Raw genomic sequence first — 26,508 nt, 5'->3', positions numbered from 1 at the left:
TGGCTAATAATAATAATATGTATCACAGTTTCTAAGACAAAAAAATTATTATTTGTTCAGTTATTATTATTTTTAAACAAATTAAAAATTCTGGTAGTTTAAAAAAAAAATGGTGTATTTTTCTTAGCTTTTGAAACATAACTTCCACTTTTGTACTGGTTCTTAGTCCCGTAGAACACACTACACGAGATTTGGATTTTAAAATTAATTTGTTTAGAATTGAAGAAATTATGTGATCGTTGAAATATATTGCGATTCATCTCATCACAATGTGCACACATGGAAAGGTCATTGAATCAGTCAAGCATAATCTCACATTATTAAATACTTGTGCTGACTGTTACACTTTCCTGCAGGAACAACTGCTTCTATAGATTGTTTGATCTGTTCCTCAAAACTGTTTCCTATCATTCGGTGAGTAGTCTTAGATAACCAACTAAGTCTTAGATTACTAACTTACCCTACACAAGTAGGGTAAGTTAGTAATGATGATGATGTTTCTGCGTGAAGTTTTATTTGTTTCCAATATTCTAATAATTGGGTAATGGTCACTATTGGTTATCTAAGACTACTCACCGAATGATAGGAAACAGTTTTGAGGAACAGATCAAACAATCTATAGAAGCAGATGTTCCTGCAGGAAAGTGTAACAGTGTAACTTGTACAATGAGCAACAGCTCATTTGTACTTAAGTCTTTAATTTCATCCTTAATTGAACCTTTGCTGTCTCCCCCTCCATTTTATAATTCTTTCATAATTTTTTTTTCTTTTCTCCTTCCCCCCCCCTTTTTTTCCTTTCCTTTTTGTTCCCCTCCCTTTTTTTTTTCAAACTGTAAACTCAATAACTTTAAACTTTCAACTCAGCAATTGCTAATACAAATAAAAACTCATCAGTGCAAAAATAACTATAATATAAATAGCTCAAAATAGAAATAAAATAAATCAAATATAAATAAAGATAAAATAGCCCAAATAAAAATAAATCAAATATAAATAAAGATAAAGTAGCCCAAATAAAAAAAGCATCAGTACAAATTAAACTCATAAAAGCCTATTTACATATGTACATATTTACCCTATATACAATCCGTTAATTTCTCAATCTTATATTCCTTATTTCATTAATTCCCTTAGCATAATCCAAAAAAGCTTCATACCAAATCCTATTCTTAAATAAATCGCTGCAGGTGTATAAGTCAGAGCCAATCTTAGAGAAAAATATTTCTCTCTGTTCTGTGTGTCTTGTACAATTTTCCAATACATGATCCATATCTTCAATACACACCGGATCATTTTCTATTCCCAGCTCCACCAACCTTTTCCTCATTCCATGCCCAGTTACTATCATTGTGGGGCTTCTGTAGCCAGGTGGGCAGGAGCAGCAGTGCGTAGCACACGCTTCTTTATTAGACCAGGGTTTGAGCCCATAACCACCAAATACGGAGGATGTGGAAAGCTCAAGGAATGACCACTGCATATCCTCAGAGCAATATGGCCTTAGTTGCTAATGCTCCTAAAAAACCAATTAACAACAACAACAACTATCATTGTAGCCATCACACCCAAGCCCGAACAGTTCAAGTCAGAACAGTTCCACCTTTCTTGCCAAATACAATCTATTTCTCGTTGCAATTGTTTTCTCTCTCTCTCTCTCTCTCTCTCTCTACATCCTGCTTCCCATATACCTTATTTTCCTCAAGACAAGATTTAATCCCCAATATTTCTATCCTCTTATTTTTCTTGATTGTATACTCCAGTGCTCATTTAATCACAACCAAATCAATTGGTTCTTTTCCTGATACTATTTGTAATGCATCATTTGAAACCATTCCACACAATCACGTCACAGCCAAAAGGGCAAATCTCTGAGCAGAAATTAGACTCCTTTTAATGTGACTGTTAGTCACCCTATGCCCCCATTCCCTACATGAATAAGTCACAATGGGCACAAAGATACACTTATAGAGGAGATCCAAAGATTTCCCTTTCACCCCCCCATTCTACTCTACTAATCTTTCTTATTTTAGAGTATATAACCCACACTTTTTCTTTCGACTTCTGCTCTTGAAGAAAAAAGGACATTTTCTCATCCACATGTACTCCAAGGTATGGAGTACATGACTATGAGGGCATATGCTACAGATGTTCCTAATATCTTCAAAGTGCGCCTTCTTCTTTCACTCAACCTTCCTCTGAGCAGCACCATTTTAGTCTTATCAGTAGATATCTCCATCTTATGCAATATTACCCATTTTTCTAATTGCCTCACAGCTTTCTTTGACCCATCCTCTATTTCTCTTCTTGAATTACCTGTCACCATTATTAATAGGTCGTCTGCATAAGCCACCAGCTTACATCCTTTCCAATCCTGAGCCAGTAGCTCATCCATCACCACATTCCAGCTATACAGGCCAATAATTGACCATTGTGGGGCTCCTCTATCCACTGTGAGACTTTACCATATCTTGTAACTACTGTTACACTCCTCTGATTAAAATAAGACTTTACCACACCATAGTACTGCCCAGAACATTTCATCTCTCTCATCCTTGCTAAAAAACTCTGTCACCACATTCTGTCAGATGCCCGTTTAAAGTCAATAAATATACCAAGTACATACTTCCCTGGAGCCTCTTGAACATATGTCACCATTTTATCAATGACACCTTCAGTAGATTTGCCCTTCTAAAGCCATACTACCTAGAGCTACTCATTCCACATTTCCCATAATATTCCTCCAATCGATTAATTAGCAATCTCTCCAATAACTTTACCGTTACTGGCAATAAAGCCACTGTATGGTACGAACCTGGGTCCATTACTACCTTATCTCGATTTTTCAACAATATCTTTATATGGACCTCCTTCCATCTCTTTGGAAATGTCTTTTCCTTTAAACATTTATTAAATAATACATAATTTCAATACTTAACAATCCCAGAAGTTCATTTCCCCTTTTCTCTCCAAATTTCTTAATCACCTCAGGTAATAAATCATCATTTCCAGGAGCTTTCTTTAGTTTTATCTTCTCCAAAGATTTTAGCTCAAACTCTCTTTCCTGTTCTCCTTCATAACCAATATTCAAACTCCTAATTCTTCTTTGTTCCCTATTCTCAATACCTAGGCAGTCCTTTGGAAATAAAAAAGGAGAGCAAACATCTCACAGATGATTCCCAATAAATAGAATAATGATCTACTACTTGCATAGTATGGAATACCTGTTCCACCTACAGTTTTTCAAACAATATTTTCTATGGCAATCCCCATACATCCTTGTTCATTTCCTCCTTAACATATCTCTTCCCCAGATTCCCCTAGGAGCTTTCAAGTTATCTCCAGTACAAAGTCTGTACATAGATGCCGATTAACTCCCATTACATGTTAGGAGAAAGATACTGCTTTTTAACTCTGCAGCCAAATTATAGAGCCACCCTTTTCATGCTATCTGGACATATCTCTTTTATCCTGACTGGGTAGACATATACAGAAACAATCCCAATGAAAATGAATCTGTGGGAATCTGTTTACGAGAACTAAACAATGAATATCCATTTTGAAAATAGCTCCCAAGTCTCAGATACAATACCATGGACAATGTCTATACCTCCTTGTGATAACTATTTTTTTTCAGTGAGTGAAAACACTCCAACCCCGGGGGCTCACATCTGGTGAGTATCGGCTTGGCAAACCCAGGGTCCTGAGCTGGATATCATCATTCTTCTCTTTCTTGGTGATGCCTTTCTACTTCTCTCTCTCTCACACACACACACACACAGGGGGGGGGGGGTAACTCAGGAATTTTTTTTTTTTTTTTTTTTTTGGGCTGGTGCAGCATAAGCCTCAGGCTTCCTTGTACCATATGGCTAATAATAATAATAATAATGTAAAGACAAAATTTTACACTGGCATATGCAGCACGCTTTGCTCACAAACGTTCTCCAGATATATACAGATGGCTCAGAAATTAGCATTAGCATTAGTAGAGGCATACGATGCAAGAAAGTAAGCTTATGCGGCATCAGCCAAAAAAAAAAAAAAAAAAACCTCCATTCATTCCAATTGCCTGTCCAGCTCAGCCTTAAGATTTATTTAGGCTATCAACTTCCACAACAAAAGATGGAAGATTGTTCCACTAATCAACCAAACGCTGGCTAAAGGCAAACTTCCGCACATCCATTCTACAACTGTCTTTCCTCAATTTGAATCTATGACCCCTCAGGTTCTTAATCTGAGCAAGAGGAAGAATCCCATCAGCATTCAGCTTGCTCAACACATTCAAGGCCTTATACACCTCAATCAGATCACCTCACAGGTGCCTACTCTCCAGGTGCTGCAATTTGCAGAACTGAAACCGTTCTTGGTAAGAGCATCCCTTTGTTCCTCTCACCAATCTTGTTGCCCTTCTTTGTACTTGTTCTAGCAACTCTACATCCTTCCTAAAATGAGGCCTCCAGACCTGTACACAGTACTCTAGGTGTGGCCTGACCATTGCTTTGTACAATGGCATAATCACCTCCCTGACCCTGCTAGCAAAATTTCTTCATATCATTGACAAGGCTCCATGAGCTGCCTCAGCAAACTTCATATTTAACTGCAAATTACCCCCAGGTCTTTTTCCCTTTCCACTTCCCTGAGTGTAGTACCACAAAGTTGGTATGTTTCTCTTGGGTTATTGCTACCAACATGCAGTACTTTGCATTTGTCAATGTTAAGCTTCAGTTGCCACTTCTCAGCCCATTTGCCCAACTTATCTAGATCTAGTTGGAGTAACATACTGTCTTTTGTGTTATTAACAACCCTGCCAACCTTTATATCATCTGCAGACTTGGGCATTAATCCTGATAACTATACCTTCATCAATATCATTGATGAATACACAAAACAACAATGGGCCCAGCACTGAACCCTGGGGAACTGCACTAATAACACTTGTCCACGAAGAGCAGTGCCCATTGATTACCACTCTCTGTTGTCTCCCACTGAACCATCCATTAATCCATTGTAGCAACTTAACCTTAATGCCATAACTCTCCAATTTGTACAGCAGTCTTCTGTGAGTAACAGTATCAAAAGCTTTCCTGAAATCCAAGTATATGATATCAAAATTATTTTTGACATTCAGTTCCTTTGTGACCACATCATAGTATCCAATCAAATTGGTCAGACAAGACCTCCCTTTAACAAACCCATACTGTATCTTAACTATTATTACAGTCTTGTCTAGATGATCCTGCAATGCTTCTTTAACAGTGACTGCATTATTTTCCCCAGAACACAAGTTAAACTAACAGGTCTATAGTTACTTGTCACCTTTTGAACCCACTTTGTGAATTGGATACATTTGCAAACCTCCAGTGAATGGTGACCTCCCCTTATTCCAAGGAAGCTCTCATAATTATGGCTAAGAGTTTGCTTACTTCCTTTGCTGCCTCCTTTAATATAACTGAATAGATCCCGTAAACCTCAGGTGCCTTCGTTTTTGTAACTTCAACAAATTCTCCTCCACTTTGCTCTCAGTTATTACAAAATCACTTACTCCCTGTTAGAGTTTGATAAACCTCTGGCATTCCCCCTCATTGAATAACTCCTCATGTGTGAATGTAAATGCAAAATACTCATTCAGTTTATCAGCTAACTGAGCATTTCATCAATAGTCAAACCATCTATGTTAAATGGTCCAATCTGATTCATTCCTTTCCTTCTAGAGTTTACATAAGTAAAGAACTCTTTGCTGTTTTTCTTTGCATCCATCCTTTGTCAACGATTTCTCGTAATCTGCCTTCACCTGCCTAACCTCCTATGTGACTTGATTACAGACAAGATTATATCTGCATAGGCTTCTGTGTTACCAGATAATTTATATGCATCCCATACATTTTTCTTCTCTGCCACAAGCCTCATTAATTCATCTGACATCCATTTAGGCCTGAACCTTGAACAGTATTTCTTAGTTGGAAAGAAAAGCCTAGTAGCCTCCAAGATTAAGTCCCTGAAGGCTTCTCATTCAGAATTCAACATTAGTTGATCCCACTGTACAGAATTTAAAAACTGTCTGAGAACCCTGTAGTCACCTTTTCAAAAGCAAAAGCCCTTTAGCTGATGAGGTTGAAGTGTTAGTCAAGACACTTCAACCTCATCAAATTTATTAACTATACTCTTAGAATTGGTGTACATGCAAGTATACATGCACCTGTTTATATTCTTAGTTACCCTAACACAGCCTATGTATTTATTTGTTCCACTATAACTCCCAACAGTCCTGGAAATCTCCATTGCCTTGGTTTCCATGTTGCTGCTCATTCTAATAGAAGCAGTGCAAGAATCACTTTTGCCTTTGCCTTTGCCTGCAGCCACTGTTAACCTTTTAGTCTGTGTATCCACCCAAACTAGCAGTTTTCTGACCCACCTAACACTGCCTCGATGGCATCAGCAAATATTCTTGCACCCTTTCTATTTAAGTGTACCCCATCCCTGTAGAAGCAGTCTCCTGTCAAAAAGCAGAGACCAGGCTGAAAAAAAATGCTACCCCTTGAGCCTTTCACAATCTCTCCATGGCCGAATTGGACACATCTATGGGAGCAGCAGTAATATTTTCTGTGTCCTGTGTCTCTGTCCTGTTAGTGCTTGAATGCAGTGTGTTTACAGCTGAATGGCTTTAACCTTCTTTAATAAACACAGGTCATATACAGACTCTTTAAGTGGAGTGATGGCCCACAGAATAAATTATGGACTTTCTGACAACTTTTGACACATCATATCTTAGTTAATTCATCTCAAATTAAAATAAATTGACTGTCAAGTTTTCCTGAATATTTGAGCATGTTGGAATAATGGAAAATTAACATACAGATCAAGCAGCAAGGTATCTTGCTGACTTTGATTCCATCGCAGTTCCTTATATTGATCACAAGCCAGTCATATGATGGATATGTATTTCACTGTGGTCTCAAATGTGGCCTACCAAGGCATATAATAAGCTTCTTCAAATAAAACAGAGTGCACAACTGGTGAGATCTAATTTCTAATGAAACAGGCATGAAGTTGGTCATATGCCATTAAGGCATCTCATTTTACTACTAGGGGAGGATTTCCTCAGATTGCTTGCACTTCAGTTCCCTTACTGTTACTGCTTACTGTTAAAGCATATTCTCATTGAATATACACATTATCATTCAACCAGAATCACATCTTGCAGATTGCAGCTTAACTCACATGAAATTGATGTTTGGCAGTAGTAGCCCAAGCACCATTAAAGTTCAACTCCATACTCCAATAATCCAAATTCTAAATTTGTTTTGCAGTCTGGATTAATAACATTATTTGACAAAATTTCAAAACAAAACCATTTATCTGCATTTCTTAGTGTTTCTTTATGGATTTGGGTATGCTCATTTCAAATATGACCTTAATCTTTGCATAGCCTCAATGATTTTCTTAGAAATAAAAGAAAAGTTAATATGCAACATTTATTAGCATTTAACTCCTGTACAGAAGAGAGTATCGCTCTGTGCTAGTGAAGTTCTTCACTTACAAGTGAAGAACAAACTAAAAAAATTACAAGTTAAAAACTAGAAAACCACCTCAGGTTAATCAAAAAATTTCCATTAAAAATGTATGTTTGAATTCCATTGTCTTTGTGGTCATTGTGATCATCTTGAACCAAAAACCAGATATTGTCACCCAACAAAGCATCATCTTGCCTTCCTTGTTATCTCTTCTCCATTAACTGTATTCCTAATGGAATCTCTCCCTGTGCTCTTCACTGGCATCACCCAGATGTGGGCTGAAAGAAATCCAATTGAGAGTGCACATAATTGAGCTTGATTGACATTCTGCACCAAAAATTTTTTTTCTGTAATTTTCAATCAACCTGTCAACTGGCTCTTTGCAGTTTTCTCTTAATATTGCTAAGAAAGCTACTCACTACAGGATGACATGACTGCCACATATTTTATTCATCGTCAGTCATTTGTCTTTCAGTGCTTGTGACACTAACACTTAAATTGTAGAGAACAATATATATGCCACCTTTCACTTTTGCATCAGACAGTTTTGGAAGCAAAAATAGATTGTTTAATTAAATTAAGACAGTTAAGTATAAACAAACTTCTTTCGTTACACTGTAATTGGGGAGGGGGGGGACAGGTTAGTTGTTCTGGCTCACACACTAAGTTATAAAAAAGAGGAATTGGAGAGAAAAGGCAGACCCAATGAAGCTGTTTGCCCTAGGAACCTGTGCTGGCACTTGACATGTTTTATGTTTATTAACTTTCATGTAATATATGTTCTAGTTGTCATTCTGAAATTGCAAAGCATTCATGATGTATCCAACTTATATTCATTTTATAAATGATGAATGAGCTAAAAAAAGTGATTTTCTTAATATTTACTGTATGATATAGAAATTTAATATTTTTGCAGTAGCTTTGAATATTTAGTAGCATTTTCTTATCACAAATGCATGAATTCTCTTGTAATCAGTGATGCTGAAACATTATTTGTGCTTTCACGCTGATTAGTCTGCTGAAGGACGATGCCCTCCTGACATTGATCCAAATTCTTGGTATTCAGAAGTTGTTGAAAGGTTAAAGAAGGCAGATGAGTATAGGTGCCGTGCACAAGGTAGCCCAGTGTATGGGGAACAACTGCCACAAATTTATAGCAAGCATGGAGAACTATGGCATCAAGCTAAAGAAAGAGTTACTCTCACATCTGTTGCACAGACTTCATCACCAAGGTAATTATAACATGATCATTTACTATTTGATTAAACAGTAGTTCACATCTCTGCTCATGGAAAAAAATCACTTCAGATTCTTTTTATTCACAGAAAGCCTTTTTTGGAAAAAACATAGATAAAGCTTTAAATTATTAACTCATATATAATTATACCCTAGGTTCCTCTGTCACATTATGTTAGCATTTATGAGGAAGCAAGTAAGCTTATGCAGTGTAATAGACTTACAATCCAATAACACCCTCTGTTAGTGAAAAAAATTGTCTCCTTTTAAGTTGATGAAAGGTTACTTCTGCCTAATTTTAAAATAATTATTTTAGATTAGCTATAGCCTGATTAAATAAATGATATTTATTGCAGAAAAGGATATATAACATGCCTTGCAAAATATCCTTTCCAATCTAATTGGCCAATGGTCAATCAGTGAGGGTCTTCATAGCTTAGAAACTAGAAATAAAATGAGTTGACATGAGTATATAGAATATAAAACCAAAGCAAAAAAAAAAAATTCTTGATTTATATTAATACAATTTTACCGTAAAAAACATTATATTATAATTGTGTGAAAAACATTATAATACAAAAACAAATCTTGAATAACGTTTATACCTAAAAATTCAGTGTCAGATATTTGGAGGCTGAAAAAGGTTTAAGCTTTCTAATTCTATATTTCTTGAGGTTGGTTGAGTAAAATCTGTTTAGCGTTACTAAGCTGCACATCGTCTAATAATGTTGGCATCCACTAGTTAAAACTTCTGTAATTGTAATGAAGTCTACTTATGATGAAATACAGAAATCGTAACAAAACCTTCAGCTGTGTGATTTTCAGGCCAGATTTTCCACTCCAGTTTCAACTGTATAATAATGCAAACAACAAAAAAAAACCAAAAATAAGAATAAATAAGAGAGAGAGAGAGAGAGAGAGAGACAGAGAGTAAAAAAAAAAAAAAAAATATATATATATATATATATATATATATATATATATATAATAAAAATAAATTAATCATTAAAGGATGTTGCTGTACAACTCACAACCCCAGTGTCTTCATCAGGTGCCAACTGACAGAATTGCAAGAAATGACAGTGTGTCTATATTTCTGATGTAAAATTTATGCCAATAAGTGTAAAAACATAAGTATAAAAATAAATTTTAGATTAAAATTGATAGAAAGAATAGAAACCTAAATAGTTGTCAAGATACGGGGGGGGGGGGGATTTATATGGTATATATTTTGACAGTTGACACAACAGAGACAATTAAAGATCTGAAATATATATATAGTTTTAAGAATGTGAAAGATGTATAGATTTATAAAGATAAAAATAGAACCAAAATTGTATTAGTAGTAGTAGCAGTAGTGGCATGTGATGCAAGAAAGCAAGTGTATGAGCTTATGCAGCATCAGCCAAAAAAAAAAAATCACACCATTCCCTCCAAATGCCTGTCCAGTTCCTCCTTAAATTTATTCAACCTATCAACTTCCACAATGACAGATGGAAGTTTGTTCCAGCAATTAACCACCCTCTGGCTAAAGGCAAATTTCCGCACATCTATTCTACATCTGTCTTTTCTTAATTTGAATTTATGCCGCCTTGGGTTCGTAATCTGAACAGGTGGAAGGATCCCATCAGAATTCAGCGTATTCAACCCATTCAAGGCCTTATACACCTCAATCAGATCACTGTGCAAGTGCCTAGTCTCCAGCCACTGCAATTTGCAGAACTTAAACCTCTCTTGGTAAGAGGATCCCTTCATTCCCCTCACCAATCTTATTGCCCTTCTCTGTACACGCTCAAGTAAATCTACATCCTCCTAAAATGAGGCCTCCAGACCTGTACGCAGTACACAAGGCGTGGCCTGACCATTGCCTTATACAGAGGGACAATCACCTTCTTCCTGCTAGCAAAATTCCTATATATATCATTGACAAAACCCCATGACCTGCCCTGACAACCTGTAAGCATTGCTCAGAAAACTTCATATCTGACTGCACAAATACTCCCAGGTCTTTTTCATTTTCTACCACCTTAAGTGTAGTACCATACAGTTGGTACATTTCTCTCGGTTTACTTCTACCCATATGCAGTACTTTGCATTTGTCAAGGTTAAACTTCAGTTGCCACTTCTTAGCCCATCTGCCCAAATTATCTAGATCCTGTTGCAGTAGCGCACTGCCATTACTGTCATTAACAACCCTGCCAACCTTTGTATCATTTGCAAACTTTGACATTAAGCCTGATATACCTTCATCAATATCACTGATAAATATACAAAACAGCAGTGGACCCACCACCGAACCCTGTAGGACTCCACTAATGACATTAGTCCACGAAGAGCAGCACCCATTGATTACCACCCTCTGTCTTCTCCCACTTAACCATCCTTTTATCCATCGTAGCAACTTACCCTTAATACCATTCTGCTCCAATTTGTACAATAGTCTTCCATGCGCAACAGTGTCAAAAGCTTTCCTGAAATCCAAATATATGATAGCAAAATTATTTTTTGCATCCAGTTCCTTTGTAACCACATCATAATATCCTATAAAATTTGTCAGACAAGACTTTCCCTTAACAAACCCATGCTGTGTCTGAATTATTGCTGCAGTCTTGTCTAGATGATCCTGCAATGCATCTTTAACCAGTGACTCCATTATTTTACCCGGAACAGAAGTTCCAGGTAAAATAATGGAGTCACTGGTTAAAGATGTTAAATAATGGAGTCACTGGTTAAAGTCACTGGCCAATGATGCTCTCATAATTATGGCTAAGGGTTTGCTTATTTGCTTTGCTGTTTCCTTTAATATAACTGGATAGATCCCATCCACCCCAGGTGCTTTTCTTATGTTTAACTTCAACAATTTTTCCTCCACTTTGCTCTCAGTTATTATAAAATCATTAAGTATCCTGCTACAATTTGATAACCTTCTGCCATTTTCAAACCTTAATAATTCCTCATGTGTGAACATAGATGCAAAATACTCATTCAGTTTGTATGCTATCTGAGCAGGATCATCAACAGTCGAACCATCGATGTCAAGTGGACCAATCAGATTCATCCCCTTTCTTTTAGAGTTTATATAAGTAAAGAAATCCTTGCTGTTTTTCTTAGCATCTTTTGCCAAGGATTTCTCGTAATCTGCCTTCACCTGCCTAACCACCTTTGTGACCTGATTACAGACTAGCGTATATCTGCTATAGGCTTTTGAGTTGTTTGATAATTTATATGCATCCCATGCATTTTTCTTCTCTGTTACGAGTCTCATTAGTTCATTTGATAACCATTTAGGCCTAAATCTTGAACAATATTTCTTAATAGGTAGGAAAAGTGTAGTAGCATCCACGATTAATTCCTTGAATGCCTCCCACTTATAATTTACTGTTGGTAACATCATCAGTTGATCCCACTGTACAGAATTTAAAAACTGTCAGAGACCACTGTACTCACCCTTACGGAAGCAAAAACCCTTTCCTTTACCCCTGATGGTAATTAAATCTTTAAGTAAATCCCACATCAATACACTGTGATCACTGCCACGTAGTGGTTCCTTTATCTGCAAATTCTTAATACACGAATGAACACTGCTGATAACCAGATCAAGAGTATTACTCTCTCTGGTTGCCTTTCGAACAGGCTGCTGCAGAAAACAATCATCCAATAAATCCACAAAAGTCTGACTGGTGTGTGAGTGACCAACCCACAAGTTCCAGTCAATATCTGGGAAGTTAAAATCCCCCATTGTAAGACATTCCGATTTACTAGCCCACTCCGTTTCTCTGTACAATTGTTCATTGTACTCATTCAAGTCATTAGGCCTATAACACACTCCTACTCTTATTTTTGCTTTCGCATTGCTTATGTCACACCAAACTGACTCAACAGTGCACTGTTCATCTATATCAACTGGATGCACTTCTTTTGATTTTATGTTTTTCTTAATTAACAGCATAACACCTCCTCTCTTTCTATCCTGTCTATTCTTTCTGTACACATTGTACTTCCCATATTCCAGTTCAGCATTCCTTATATCTGTGTGACACCACGTCTCTGCTATCCCAACAATATCCGCCTTTGATGTCTTGGCCAACACTTCAAATTCATCAAATTTATTTACTATACTTCTAGCATTGGTATACATGCAAGCATACATGCTCCTATTCCTAGTTACCCTAACACATCCTATATACCCACCTATTTCAGGATGACTGCCATCCGTACCTGAAACCCCCAACACCCCTCACTCTAGGTCGCTACTTAGCCTAATAGAAGTTGTGCAAGAATCACCTTCACCTCTGCCTACGGCTACTGTTAATCTATTAGTCCTTGTATCCCCCCCCCCAAGCTATCAGTTTTCCGACCCACCTAACACTGCCTCGATAGCATCAGCAAATATTCTTTCACCCTTTCTATTTATGTATATCCCATCCCTGTAGAAGCAGTCTCTCCTGTTAACAAGCAGAGTCCAGGCTGAAAAAAGTCTATCCCTTGAGCCTTGCACAGTCTTTCCAGGGCCGAATCGATTGACAAGGCTCTCATCATATACTCCCTTCTATCGTGTCTGGGCAGAATTGCAGACACTTTCAAATTCAACCCTAATTCTCGGCTTTTGTTCAACAGTGACCTGTACTTGTTAAGTAATTCTGCCGGTCTCCTGCTCTTAATATCATTAGTGCCAACGTGTACAACTATATCACCCTTTGTGCCCTTAAAAGATGATATCCGCTCTACAACATCAACCTTTGCCCCTGGCAGACATACCCTGGTCCTGTTCCACCTATCCTTTTTACAAAGCATGTTTCCCATTTCCCTGACAATAGAGTCGCCAACAACTACTAGTTCCTGTGGGACCAGCGCAATCTGCCTTGGGGGTTGTCGCTGTGTTGCGTGATGACCAAGTGCAAGCTCTGGCGTTGATTTGGGCAGCTGATAGCCTGATGGGCCCCTCAATTTAGATCTTTCGTGGGCATCCACCCTGTCCTTCAAACTCTCATATAGGCCCATAATGACGCTGAGTTGTCACCTGATTTCCTTACCCTCCTTACATCGCGTGCACACACACAGAGACATCCCCCATGGCAATATCATGTTCCGTTCCAGAGAGTTCGGCAAACATTTCACAAGTTGCACATATTTTTAGGCTGTGATGCGTTGGAGAATCGCCCCCCGCAGTTCTCCCCTGAGTCACAGCACTTCTATCACTTTGTGCCCGTTGCTTTGCTGCTCTAGTTTGGGGCATGATACTTTAAATTAATAAGATATTAATTAGGGTATAGGTCTAACTTTAAGGTATAGGATTAAATTTATAATGTGAAAAAGGAGAAATAGAAAAAACCTTTTAATGTCATGAAACACCGGAACAGTAAATAAATTAATGACAATGATTATAGGACTAAATTATTTACAGAAACAAATACCGGTCTGAATTATTATAAAATAAAAAAGCAGAAACTAAGTTTGCAAAGTCAGAAATGTGTTAAAGATAACAGATTTATAGAGATGAAAATATATCTGAAATTATATTTTCATCTCCATAAATCTGCTATCTTTTACACATTTATAAACCTGGTAAACTATGTTTCTGTTTTTTATTTTATAATAATTCAGGTGATAATTCAGAGAAAAAGAATCCCTGACTAAATTTGCTTTCACTATCATGAAAAATGCAGATCTCATCCTTATCTGGAGGAAAATAAAATGACTCAGTGGTAAATCCCCTTTGACTCCCTCTCCAATCCTGAGGTGAAAAAGGCAAGATGTCCTCAGGTGAAACAGCTAATGCCCTTGCAGAATCCTTTTCTGAGTTGTCTGCTAAAACTACATATGAACCAACTTTTCAGAAAGATAAAATGAGAGCTGAAAAGATGAGAAATGGTTTGAGTAAAGGCTCATCAATTCCACATTATCAACCTTTCACAATATACAAGCTACATGAATACAAAAATCCTTAAATAAATCAAAAAATAGTCCTGCTGGGACTTTTGGGACTAATGCTACAGAAACTTAATGACAGTGCCATACTTTATTTACTAACCTGTCTTCATTTGGATACTCTCAGAGGTTTAACCTCACCTCCCAGCATAATTCAATTAAGTTAGCATTAGCAACACCAGATAAGAATCAGTCTGATCCACAAAACTACTACAAATCTCTCTCTTACTAGCTGCATAATAAAGATTTTAGAAAAACTGATACATAACAGTCACATTGATGAATAAAAATCATAAAAACAGCAAAGCAGATGAGTATAAAGAAAAGGGTAAGGTTGCGCTGAGTTCTGAATGTATGCAAACAACTTGAAATAGAAGCCTTACAATTATTGAAATGGAGTGACTGTTTATTTGGATTGAGGATTGTAACCAAAAATGAATCTTGCTAAGTACCGATATTATTACATCAAAAGCATTGTCTCTTCTTATCTTTGAAAGAAAAGGCCACAGAAGATGAAAATGGGGATAATGAAGAATTCAGTATTGTTTCTGAATAGTTTGAGAGGTTGAAAAAAGAACCAGCTTGCATAATGTTCGAATCACAGGTGAAGTTGCAAGCGCAGATAAAGAGGCAGCTCAAAAATATCCAGACACTTTGAAAAAAATTGTTGAAGAAGGCTGTTATAGTGATCAACAAATATTTAATGTCCATGAAACCAGATTGTTCTAGAAGCAAATGCCTTCTAAGACTTTCTTGGCTAAAACAGAAAAATCACAACCTGGTTATAAAGTTGCCAAAGATAGCTTACACTTTTTTTAGGGGGTAATGCTGAGGGAGATTTAAAGTTAAAGCCCATTCTCATTTAACTCACAGAGAATCCTAGGGTTCTTTAAGGCTTAAATCAAGGATCACGCCCTGTAATTTGATGATCTAACAAGAAAGCGTGGATAACTAAAGCTCTATTTGAAGAATGGTTCACAGGCTATTTTTGCACAACAGTTGAAAATTATTGCAGAAAAAATAATCTTGATTTTAAAGCTTTATTAATTTCGGACAATGCTCCTAGTTATCCCATTGCTCTTGATTCCTTGTGTGAGCCCCAGGTGCCAAGCAAATTCAAGGTCAAGCGTTCAAAGTGCAATTTATATAGCAATCTTTCTTGGCGATAAAAGTTCATTTTAAGTTATACCATTCTCTATCAGCAGTTCATTTATAAATCAGTTCTACACTTGGAAAGTCACAAGTAGGAACAGAGAAAGGAAATTCACCTTTTTTTTTTTTTTTTTTTTATGTATATTACTTTTTTTACTAACCAACTAACTTCTCTAACCGCTTGACCTCCTTGTGGCACTACTCCTGCCTCCCCATGGTGGGGCCAGAAACCTGGGGGGGAAGTTAATCCCCCGGGGCAAAAATGAGCTGACCATGGAATATGACAATTATTCTGCATTTGAGCAGCCTAGGTGCTCATCCAATACTGTCAGTGATGCTGACCATGAAATTATCCATGACACAACAAAGTCTAAAAGACACAGAACAACAGGAATGCCCACCATTCCTTATTTTACATTCTCTCTCAGACAAATGTATGAGTACTCTCTCACCATTTCTTATACAGAAATGCTTAGAAATTGTGATGGGTTCACCCAAAATAGTGAGAAGACAGATCTGGAGACCTCTTGGTAGAAACAGAGTCATACACATTCTGAGACTCTGCTGAAACTAAACATTTGGAGGACTACCCGTTCAAGTCACCTCACATGCAACATTAAATACTTCCAAGGGAGTAATTGCAAAATGCTTCTGTTAAACATAACAGAAGCTGAACTGGTCAAGGAACTCAAACATCAAAAAGTGATACAAGCCAGGCGCATCACAATCAGGAAAGATTCCCACCTGCAACATCATCCTGACATTTGGAACACCTATCTTACCATCTAGTGTAAAAGCCAGCTATCTCAACTGCCAAGTACAACCCTTTATTCCAAATCCTATAAGATGCTTCAAATGTCAAAAATTTGGTCACTTGCAAATGGCTTGCCGAGGAGATCCAGTCTATCCAAACTGTGGGTCAAAAGAACATTTGCAAATAGAATGTGATGCCAAAACGCACTGTCCAAATTGCAAAGGTGCACATCCAGCCTACTCCGAATCATGCTACCTCTGGAAAACGGGAAAAAAATCCAGAAGTATAGGGTAGAATGAAAAGTTACATACCAAGAGGCGAAAAAGCAAATTATGCTCAATGCACCCAAGAACACATATGCAGCAGCAATGCTAAGGTATTGATCAATGGTAACACAAACAAGTATCAGCTTCCCCAACCATATAAATTGCAGATTGGGCCCATTCTATATTGTCACCATCAATGAAACAGACTCCTGGGTAGCAAGAGGTAGTAGACAGAGCCAACAACACCCTAGTCACAGTTCCAACTACAGGGGCTCACATCTGGTGAGTATGGGCTTGGCAAACCCAGGGTCCTGAGCTGGATATCATCATTCTTCTCTTTCTTGGTGATTCCCCCCCTACTCCTCTCTCTCTCTCTCTCTCTCTCTCTCTCTCTCTCTGGGTAATGCAGGATATATATATATTTTTTTTTTCTAGTGCAGCATAAGCCTCAGGCTTCCTTGCACCATATGGCTATTAATAATAATAATAATAATAATACACCACACCACATAGGCCATCAGATATCCCAAAATCAAAAACAGACTCAGCTCCAAAAAGGAAGACAAACATTGTCACATCAGTAAACATGGATACTCATAATAATGCCGACCCAAATGAACCTATCCTAGACCTTTACGCAGATGACATGGTCACTGGAAACCCAACCTTTCCAAGAAGAGGGAAGGTGAAGCTCGATCGCCATAAACAGCTCGGAAATAAAAAAAATTAAAAAAAAATAAAAAAAGATCCAGAATCATCCTCATGTAACAAAACCAAATAATGCACCAAATCATATAATGGAACTGTAGAGGAATTTGTAGTAACATTGATGATATCCATGAGTTAATCCAATATCAACTCATGGATATTGGATTAACTCATGTTAATCCAATATCCATGTTATCATCCTGTAGGCTGTACTATGCTTGTAGGTTCTGTGCTTGGCCATGAAGCGTCACTACTCCTTCGTCCCCGTGGCGGGGCCAGTAACCTGGATGGTAAAAATAAATTTCTAGGGCCAAAAGGAGCCATCATGGATACAAGTGGTTATCCACCTATAGAGCCATTGAGCTCAAGATCAGAAATTCGTAACATCAACCATGACACCAACTAATCCAAAAGGCTTCAAAGGGAAGCACAAAAGCATGATGAATTACCAAATTTTTTAGTGATTCATTCTCTATCCTCCCAACCTGTAGGAAAATTATCACCATTCTTGATTCAAAAATGTTTGGAATCAACTGCTGGATCACCAAAAATGGTGAAAAGACTACAATCCGGAGATCTGATTGAAATAGCCACCTCAAAACATTGAGTGGATCTTAAACACAGCATCATTTTGTAGGCTCACGGTATCAGTTACTCCTCACAGAATCTTAAATTCGTCAAACAGTGTGATCAGTGAGTGGGACCTAATTACAGTCTCCGAAGAAGAACTACTCCAAGAACTCAGTAGTAGAAAAGTAGTAAATGTGAAACGGATTATGATTAAAAAAGATAGAAATCGCACTCCACTGAGATCCATCATTTTAACATCCAGTACGCCAGACTTACCATCCTCAATTAAGGCTGGCTATTTAAATTGTTGGATTCTGCCATACATTCCAAATCTGATTCGCTGCTTCAAATGCCAGGAATGTGGTCATTCAGAGCAGGCATGTAGAGGTGAGGTCATATGTCCCAACTGCAGATCTAAAGAGCATTCTCAAGCAGATTGCATAATCACAACCCCTGTTTGTCCAAACTGCAAAGGAAGCCACCCAGCCTTTTCCAAAATCTGTGAACTTTGGATAACAAGAAAGAAAATAAAGTTACATTTCCTGAGGCACGTATGCAAGTTATGTTGAGCTTACCTAGTGTACTTTCCTATGCAGCTTGCATTCAGAACTTTGTTTCTACTCAGCACAAACAGAAGTTTCAGTTCTGCCTAACATCTCTCTAGCGAACTGGTTGCTATCTACACTTATAACCACTAAGAAAAATAATCCTCCAAGGAAAATTACCAAAGCAACAAATACCCCAATCAGTATCCCTAGTGATACCCCATCAGTTCCATTTGAAAAAGAAAAACTAAAATCTGACAAAGGTTCAAAGCAAATGGAAACTCCCGGCGAATCCATAGCCAGGTGGGCAGGAGCAGCAGTGCCTAGTACACGCTTCTTGATTAGACTGGGGTTTGAACCTGTGACTACCAAATATGGAGGATGCAGAAAGATCAGGGAATGACCACCGCATAACACCGTAGCAATATGGCCTTAGTTGCTAATGCTCCAAAAAAAATAAATAAATAAAAAATAAATAATGGAAACTCCCACCAACAGTATGGAAGTAGATGAGCGTTTATATAACGAGGAGCCCATTTTGGAACTCCATGCAAATGATACCATGGATACTGTATGCACCTATTTCCCCAAAAAAGATAAAATAAATCAAGACAGACCGAAATGCTCCACTTCTAAAAAAACAGTCAGACCAATCCGCCACTACTAAACTTAAACAATGTCTAATATCATACAGTGGAACTGCGGAGAACTAAGAAGCAATTCTGACTACTTACGAGATTTACTAATTCAATACAATCCAATAGGAGTGTGTCTACAGGAAACTTTCTTATCATTTCAAGCTTCACCAAAATTTACTAACTATACAATGTATAGAAAAGACAGGATCTAGGAATCTCCTGCTTGCAGAGGAATTGCTGTGCTTGTAAAATCAAACATGCTGTCCAAGCAAATTCAGTTACAAACTAGTCTAGAAGCTGTGGCAGTACCTATTTCAATCGGTATATCAATAACCCTAACTTCTATTTATACAGGGTTGTTAAAATTAAAGTATTCCTATGTAGAGGGCTCTGGAATGAGTTCTAAGACTTGTACTGAAGAGAAATTTGGACAACAGATACAATAAAGAATGCGCTCACCATTTATTGGAAAAAAAAAAAATAGTTACAAAATGTGTCACTGTGTGGTACGTAACTACCATAGCTACGATTATGCAAATAACTTGTGTTATTTGCATAATCGTAAGTTATTGCCACAGTGCCACTACTCAGCTCTATTGTACTGTATAAAAGCAAAGCAGTCTCTTCAAAATCATACAACAGATGTTTGCCTGCACTACAGCAATGCCAACAACATTGCAGGAAAAGGTGCTATTAGTGAAGCTGTACTATCAGAATAGCAACAATGCAGCTATCAGAGAATTCCGGTGTCAGAAGCGCATCAGGCGTGGACCTGTGGCTGTTTGTGCTGTCAGTAAAATGATTGCGAAATTTGAAGCGACAGGACATCTTAGTGTTCAGCCGGGTAGAAGTCCAAAACGAGTGGACTCCTCTCATGTTGAAGATGTGGCTATTGCTGTCGTGGATTTATCAAGTCAGTCTCCATTTGATAGCGAAAGTGTGCCAGCTGTTTCTCGTGAAGTGGACGTGCCATATTCCACTGTAAGGCTAGTAATATGTCAGTTGTTGTGGTACTATCCTTACAGGATGCACATTCTACAGCAGCTAAAGCATTGTGATGCAGATATTCGTTTCACATATGCACTTCAGTTTCTGACGTGAATGACAGTGGGTATCATTTGGCCATGGAACATCCTTTGGAGTGATAAAGCCCACTTTTGCGTAAATGGGCAAGTGAATACGCACAACTGTTGCATTTAGGCAACAGAAAACCCTCAAGTTATCCAAGAGTTCCTGTTGCATTCTCCAAAAGTGACAGTGTGGGATGGATTTACGGCCACATTCATGATTGGGCCATATTTTTTTGAACAAGTAACACTGACTGGACACCGCACCTGTTCCATTGCTTGACAGCGACATTATGAAATGTTGGCAAATTTTGCAATACCAGAGCTGCAACAACATGGGTGCCTTCAGGATACCATATTCATGCAAGATGGTGTGCCACTCCACATCCACCGTTGTGTCCAAAGATTGCTAAGGCAACACTTTACAGATGAACGGGTCATCAGCCATTGTTTCCGGACATCTTGGCCACCCTGATCACCAAACCTCACACCATGCGACTTCTGGTTGTGGAGTTTTTTGAAGAACCAGGTGTATCGGGAAGGATGTCAAACTCTGGCAGATCTGAAGGACAGCATTATATGTCATGTGCTGGCTATTCCGGTTAACATGTTACATTCTGCTGTAGAAAATGCTGCAGAATGGAAACTATTGTTGACCAAAATGGAGAACACATTGAACAATTGTAACGCTGTTCAAGTGATTTGTATTGCCACAGCACCATATAGTGACAAATTTTGTAACAAATTTTTTTTTCTAATGAATGGCGAGCGCATTCTTTATTGTACCTGTTGTCCAAATTTCTCTTCAGTATGAGCCTTAGAACTCACTACAGAGCCCTCTACATAGGGATACTTTAATTTTAACAACCCTGTATTTCTCCTTCTCAACAATTTTCAAATACAGAACTTGATAATCTGGTTATGCAACTACCACCTGCAATCTGCCTTTTTGGTGACTTCAACGGCCACCTCCATTATGGGGCACACTGCAATCGACACGAGGCAAATTAATCAAAACATTTGTGAATAATAACAACCTAACTTTACCAAACTCTTGCTTTCCCACTTATATTCACCTACCTACATGATCTACTTCTACAATAGACTTGTCACTCTGCTCACCATCAATTCTTCCAAGCATGACATGGTCAGTGATAAATGATCCTCTAAACAGCAATCATTTTCCAATCCTTTGCTCATTACAAACACGGGTAACTCCAACTCTTAAGCACCGATCCACCTGGAAGTTCAAGTAGGCAAACTGGGAGAGCTACTCCACCCAGGTCCAATTAGACAGGAGTTATGTTCAGCAACATCAACTTGAAGACGTAAGTACTTATATTAATATTCAGATACTAACTGCATCTAAAAATTCAATTCCAAGTCACAACCTCACAAGTGCTCCCACCATAACAACTGAGGGAATACAGATTGCTCTGATGCTAAGCTTGTTATTTGGTTTTTTTTTTTAGGAGCATTAGCAACTAAGGCCATATTGCTCCAGGAATATGCAGTGGTCATTCCCTGACCTTTCCGCATCCTCTGTATTTGGTGGTGACGGGCTCGAACCCCGGTCTAATCAAGAAGCATGTGCTACGCACTGCTGCTCCTTCCCACCTGGCTACGGAGGCGCCTCTGATGCCAAGCGTGAGAAAAACTGTGCTTGAAACAAATTCAGTGAGTTTCCTACGATCAGTAATCTAATTGAATGCAAAAGACTTAAAGCAAGAGCAAGGCAGATTACACAAAAAGCCGCCGACCGGGCTAGCCGAGTGGGTAAAGTACCTGCCCGGCAACCCAAAGGTCGCGGGTTCGATTCCCGCCTCGGGCTTGGATCAAAGTATTGCAAAAACCTTGGGAGGTGCAATATGGCCACAGAAGCCGATGCGCCAACAACTACCAAATCAAAAAAAAAAAAAAAAAAAAAAAAACACAAAAAGCCAAACATGACTCCTGGATATCATTTGCCTCAACTCTCACCAAAGACACTGACCTATGACCCATTTAGAGAAGAATAAAAGTGCTAAATGGAAAATTATTTTGACCACCCTCTCCAATACTCTGGTAGAATGGGAAAGATCTATCTGCACCTAAGGAAATCTCAAATGCACTAGCAGAATCAGTCTCTACAATATCTGCTTCTTCCTACTTCATCTCCTTTCAGTGCATCAAGGCAGATGTAGAATGCCGCAAAATTAACTTCTCTGCACAGCTCTCACTTCCATGCAGTTGACCATTTAATTTAACAGAACTTAAGGAATCCTTAAATAAATCTTCAAATAGTGCTGCTCTCCCAGATGACGTACATTACTTCATTCTAAAACAATTATTTGAAGAGAACTTACATACCCTACTGATCTTCTATAACTGGATCTTCTCAGAAAATGCTTATCTGCTTTCCTGACATCATTCTTTCATATTTGACATACCAAAACCAGGCAAAGACCCTTCTTTGGTAAAAAATTATAGGTCAATATCTCTCCCAAGCTGCACGGGGAAAATTTTAAAAGAATGTTACATATGAGGCTTACCTGGATCTTAGAAGCAGAGAATCTTTTAACAGATCATCAGAGTGGCTTTCATAAGAAAAGATCCACTCTTGTCCTTATCAAAGCTGAATCGAATATTTGCAATGCCTTTGTCATGAAGCAACATCTAGTCATGGTCAATTTATATATTGAAAAGGCATCTGATACTAACTGGTGACATGATATTATTATGGACCTTTATCATCTAGGACTAAGGGGTCATCTCCCTCAGATAATTCAGAATTTCCTATGCCACCACGGCCCCAAGTGCCAAGCGATAGTTCCCAAATGATCTTTCTAGTGTCAAGCGATAGTTCCCAAATGATCTTTCTAGTGTGATTTTTCTAGCTTTTTTCCTATTGTGAGTACTGGTGCTTTAATAAACCCTCCACCGCTCGCAACGTTACTCCTTCCTTCGCTGAGCAACGTCACCGCTTGACCACTAGCAACGTTACTTCTATCTCTAGCAACATACTTCTCTCCTCTTGTGCTGATTGCTTGGTCACTGGTTTGGACCACTCCTATCTCCACGTGAGAGGGCTGGTAACCCTGAAGAAAGTCCCTCTCCCAGGGTTAAAAGGAGCAAACAGGGACTTGAATAATTTTCCTCCTTTAGAGCCTTCAAGCCCAAGACCAGAAATGTCCGATGTCAATGACTCTAATCAACCAAAAATTCTTTGAAGGGAAGTGCAGTGCGACGACATGCCACACTTTCTGGTGATACTCTCTCTCTCTCTCTCTCTCTCTCTCTCTCTCTCTCTCTCTCTCTCTCTCTCTCTCTCTCTCCACCCAGCCTGTGGTCAAGTTATCACCTTTTGTGGTCCAAAGATATTTGGAATCCATTGCTGGAACACCAAATGTGGTTAAAAGGTTACAATTTGGAGACTGACTAACTAACTCAAAACATTCCCAGTGGCTGCTCAAAACAACCACATTTGTTAGGTTTCCAGTATCTATCACTCCCCACAATCCATTAAATTCCTCGAAAGGTGTCATCGCAGAGTGGGATCTACTTACATTATCTGAAGAGGAATTAGTTCAGGAATTGAGCAATCAAAAAGTAATTAGCACCAAATGTATAATAACCAAAAAAGATGGAAATCTCATTCCAACTCGATCCATCATTTTAACTTTTAGCATCCCAGATTTGCCATTCTCAGTAAAAGCTGGCTATTTAAACTACCGAATTTGGCCTTATGTCCCAAATCCCATTCCTTGTTTTAAATTCCAAAAATATGGACATTCCTAGCAAGCATGTAGAGGTGATGCCATTGTTCTATTTGTGGCTCCAAAGAGCATACACAAGCAGATTGTTCAGCCTCAACTCCTGTTTTCTCCAACTGTAAAGAAAGTTATCCGGCCTTCTCTAAATCAATGCAAAAAGAAGGGAAGAAAATACAAAAATATAAAATTTAACATAGTCACATACCATGAGGCATGCAGACAAGTGATATCAACCACACCCAGTCATTCTTATACATCTCACACTCAAAGCTCTCATTCAACAGCAGATCAGACGTATCAATGCCACCCAGCATATCTCTAGCTAACTGGGTTAAAAGTATGCTATTGAACTCTAGAAAAGACACCCCTCAAACTAAAACCAGCGAAGCAACCAACACTCCAGTCAGCATCCTAGCTGATTCTCTGATGGTCCCGCATAACAAAAAAAAATTGAAACCTACTGAAGACCAGAAGAAAACCGAATCACCCATAATAGTATTGAAATAGATGCACACTCAGACCATGAGGAACCCATAGTAGAACTACATAAAAAATGACACTATGATACTGGACGCCCCATCTTCTCAAAAAAAAAAAAGCAGCCCCTCAAACAAAAAAAAATGGTCAGATGAATCATCCTCAGCTAAAACTAAATGATGCATAACATTTTGCAATGGAACTGCAGTGGCTTTTTTTGCAACAATATTAAAGATTTAATTATCCGATATTCTTCAGTTGCCCTTTGTCTTCAGGAAACTTACCTAATCTCGTAAATTTCTCCTTCAATAAAGAACTATTTCATGTATTATGATCGAAGAGATCATAATACATGAAATACTGCCCATGGTGCTGTGACAATTCTAAATTCTAATAAATTCAAAGATCCCAACTAAACATATTCCATTTCAGACTGAAATAGAAGCTGTTTCTGTTCATATCACTTTTCGTATTTCGGTAACACTTGTCTCAATCTACCTATTGCCAAACCATACTTACTCTTTAAAAGATCTTGAAGATCTTTTCACCCAGATACTTCCACCTCTCTGTATATTAGGTGATTTTAACAGCCACCACCCCTTATGGGGTGATCCTAAACTAGATAGATTGGTCGATTCATCGAAAGCTTTCTACAAAACCTCACAATACTCAATACTGGTACACACACCCACGTACAGCTCCCAAATGGACACACCACAGCAATAGATCTTTCAATTTGTTCTCCAGTACTGGTCCCGACCATAGAGTGGTATGTAATAAAGGATACCATAGGCAGCAACAACTTTCGAATCATATGCACAGACTCCTTCAATGAAATCCTGCAGGAAATAGAAATTTATCCAAGCAAACTGGGCAAAATTTCAGTCCTTGATCTCTCTTGATGAGGAAAAAATCCACCTACAGCATATTGATAATGTGATCGCTTACATCACTTCGCATCTCCTACAAGTGGCTAAAGATGCAATACCATTATCAAATCCCCTGGGCCAAAAACATAATTACTGGTGGAATGGGGACTGCACAGAAGCAAAGAAAGCAAAAAATAAAGCCTAGAATTTGTTTCGACAATACCCAACCACAGCCAGTGTCATTAATTATAAGAAGCTAAGGGCAAAATTACGTTTCATACAAAGACAAGCCAAGAAAGATTCCTGGACTGGTTTTGCATCAAGAATTAACAAAAACACTGACACCAAAAATAATATGGAATAAAATTACACAGCTTTCTGGTAAGTTCTCTACTGTACTTTTTCCAATCCTCTCATGGAATGGATGAGATCTGTCCAGTCCTTTAGATATATCTAATACTTTGGGCAATACTTTTGCTGAAATCTCTGCAGCATCAGCTTATAGTAACATCTTTTCAGCAGATTTAAAACATTGCAGAACTGTACTCTATTAACTTTCTAACTGCCCTCGTACTATCATAAAATAAACCTCTGCAATTTTCTGAACTTTTGCATGCCATTAGAACAGCCCAAAATGGTGCTGCTGGACCAGCTGAGAGCTATTATGTCATGCTACAACATCTTGATGACAAAGCTTTGCACCTCCTCCTGGTCTTTTACAACCGTATTTTTGTAGAAAATGTTTATCCAGCTTCTTGACATCATTGTACTGTTTTGGCTTTTCTAAAACCTGGAAGATATCCAACCAACCCCCATAGCTATAGACCAATATCTCTCTCAAGCTGTCTCAGCAAAATCCTTGAAAAAATTGTCCACAGCAGACTCGTGTCAGAACTAGTCAGAACAGCTAATGAGCCATAGTCAACATGGCTTTTGTCAAAACAGGTCTCTTGGATCTCTTGGTAAATGCTGAATTGGCCATCCGTAATGCCTTTGTTAAACAGAACATCTAGTAATGTTTTCAGTAGATATATAGAAGGC

At 38.2% G+C, this 26,508-nt stretch overlaps 1 protein-coding gene across 8 annotated transcripts in view; it reads left to right on the top strand.

The window, feature by feature from the left end:
• LOC150086883 (uncharacterized) overlaps positions 1-26,508 on the top strand; it is a 791,472-nt gene that overhangs the window by 585,807 nt on the left and 179,157 nt on the right. For all 8 annotated transcript variants that reach the window (XM_090371653.1, XM_090371652.1, XM_090371655.1 and 5 more), the window contains one exon: positions 8,520-8,737. In XM_090371653.1, the coding sequence (XP_090227779.1) occupies positions 8,520-8,737 (218 nt within the window). The remainder of the gene's footprint in view (positions 1-8,519; positions 8,738-26,508) is intronic.

This window comes from Mastigoproctus giganteus, chromosome 4 (assembly GCF_048544385.1).
Source record: "Mastigoproctus giganteus isolate SK-2022 chromosome 4, ASM4854438v1, whole genome shotgun sequence".
NCBI lineage: Eukaryota > Metazoa > Arthropoda > Arachnida > Uropygi > Thelyphonidae > Mastigoproctus > Mastigoproctus giganteus.
Note: the sequence above shows the minus strand (reverse complement) of the source record. Positions and strands in the feature narration are given on the sequence as shown.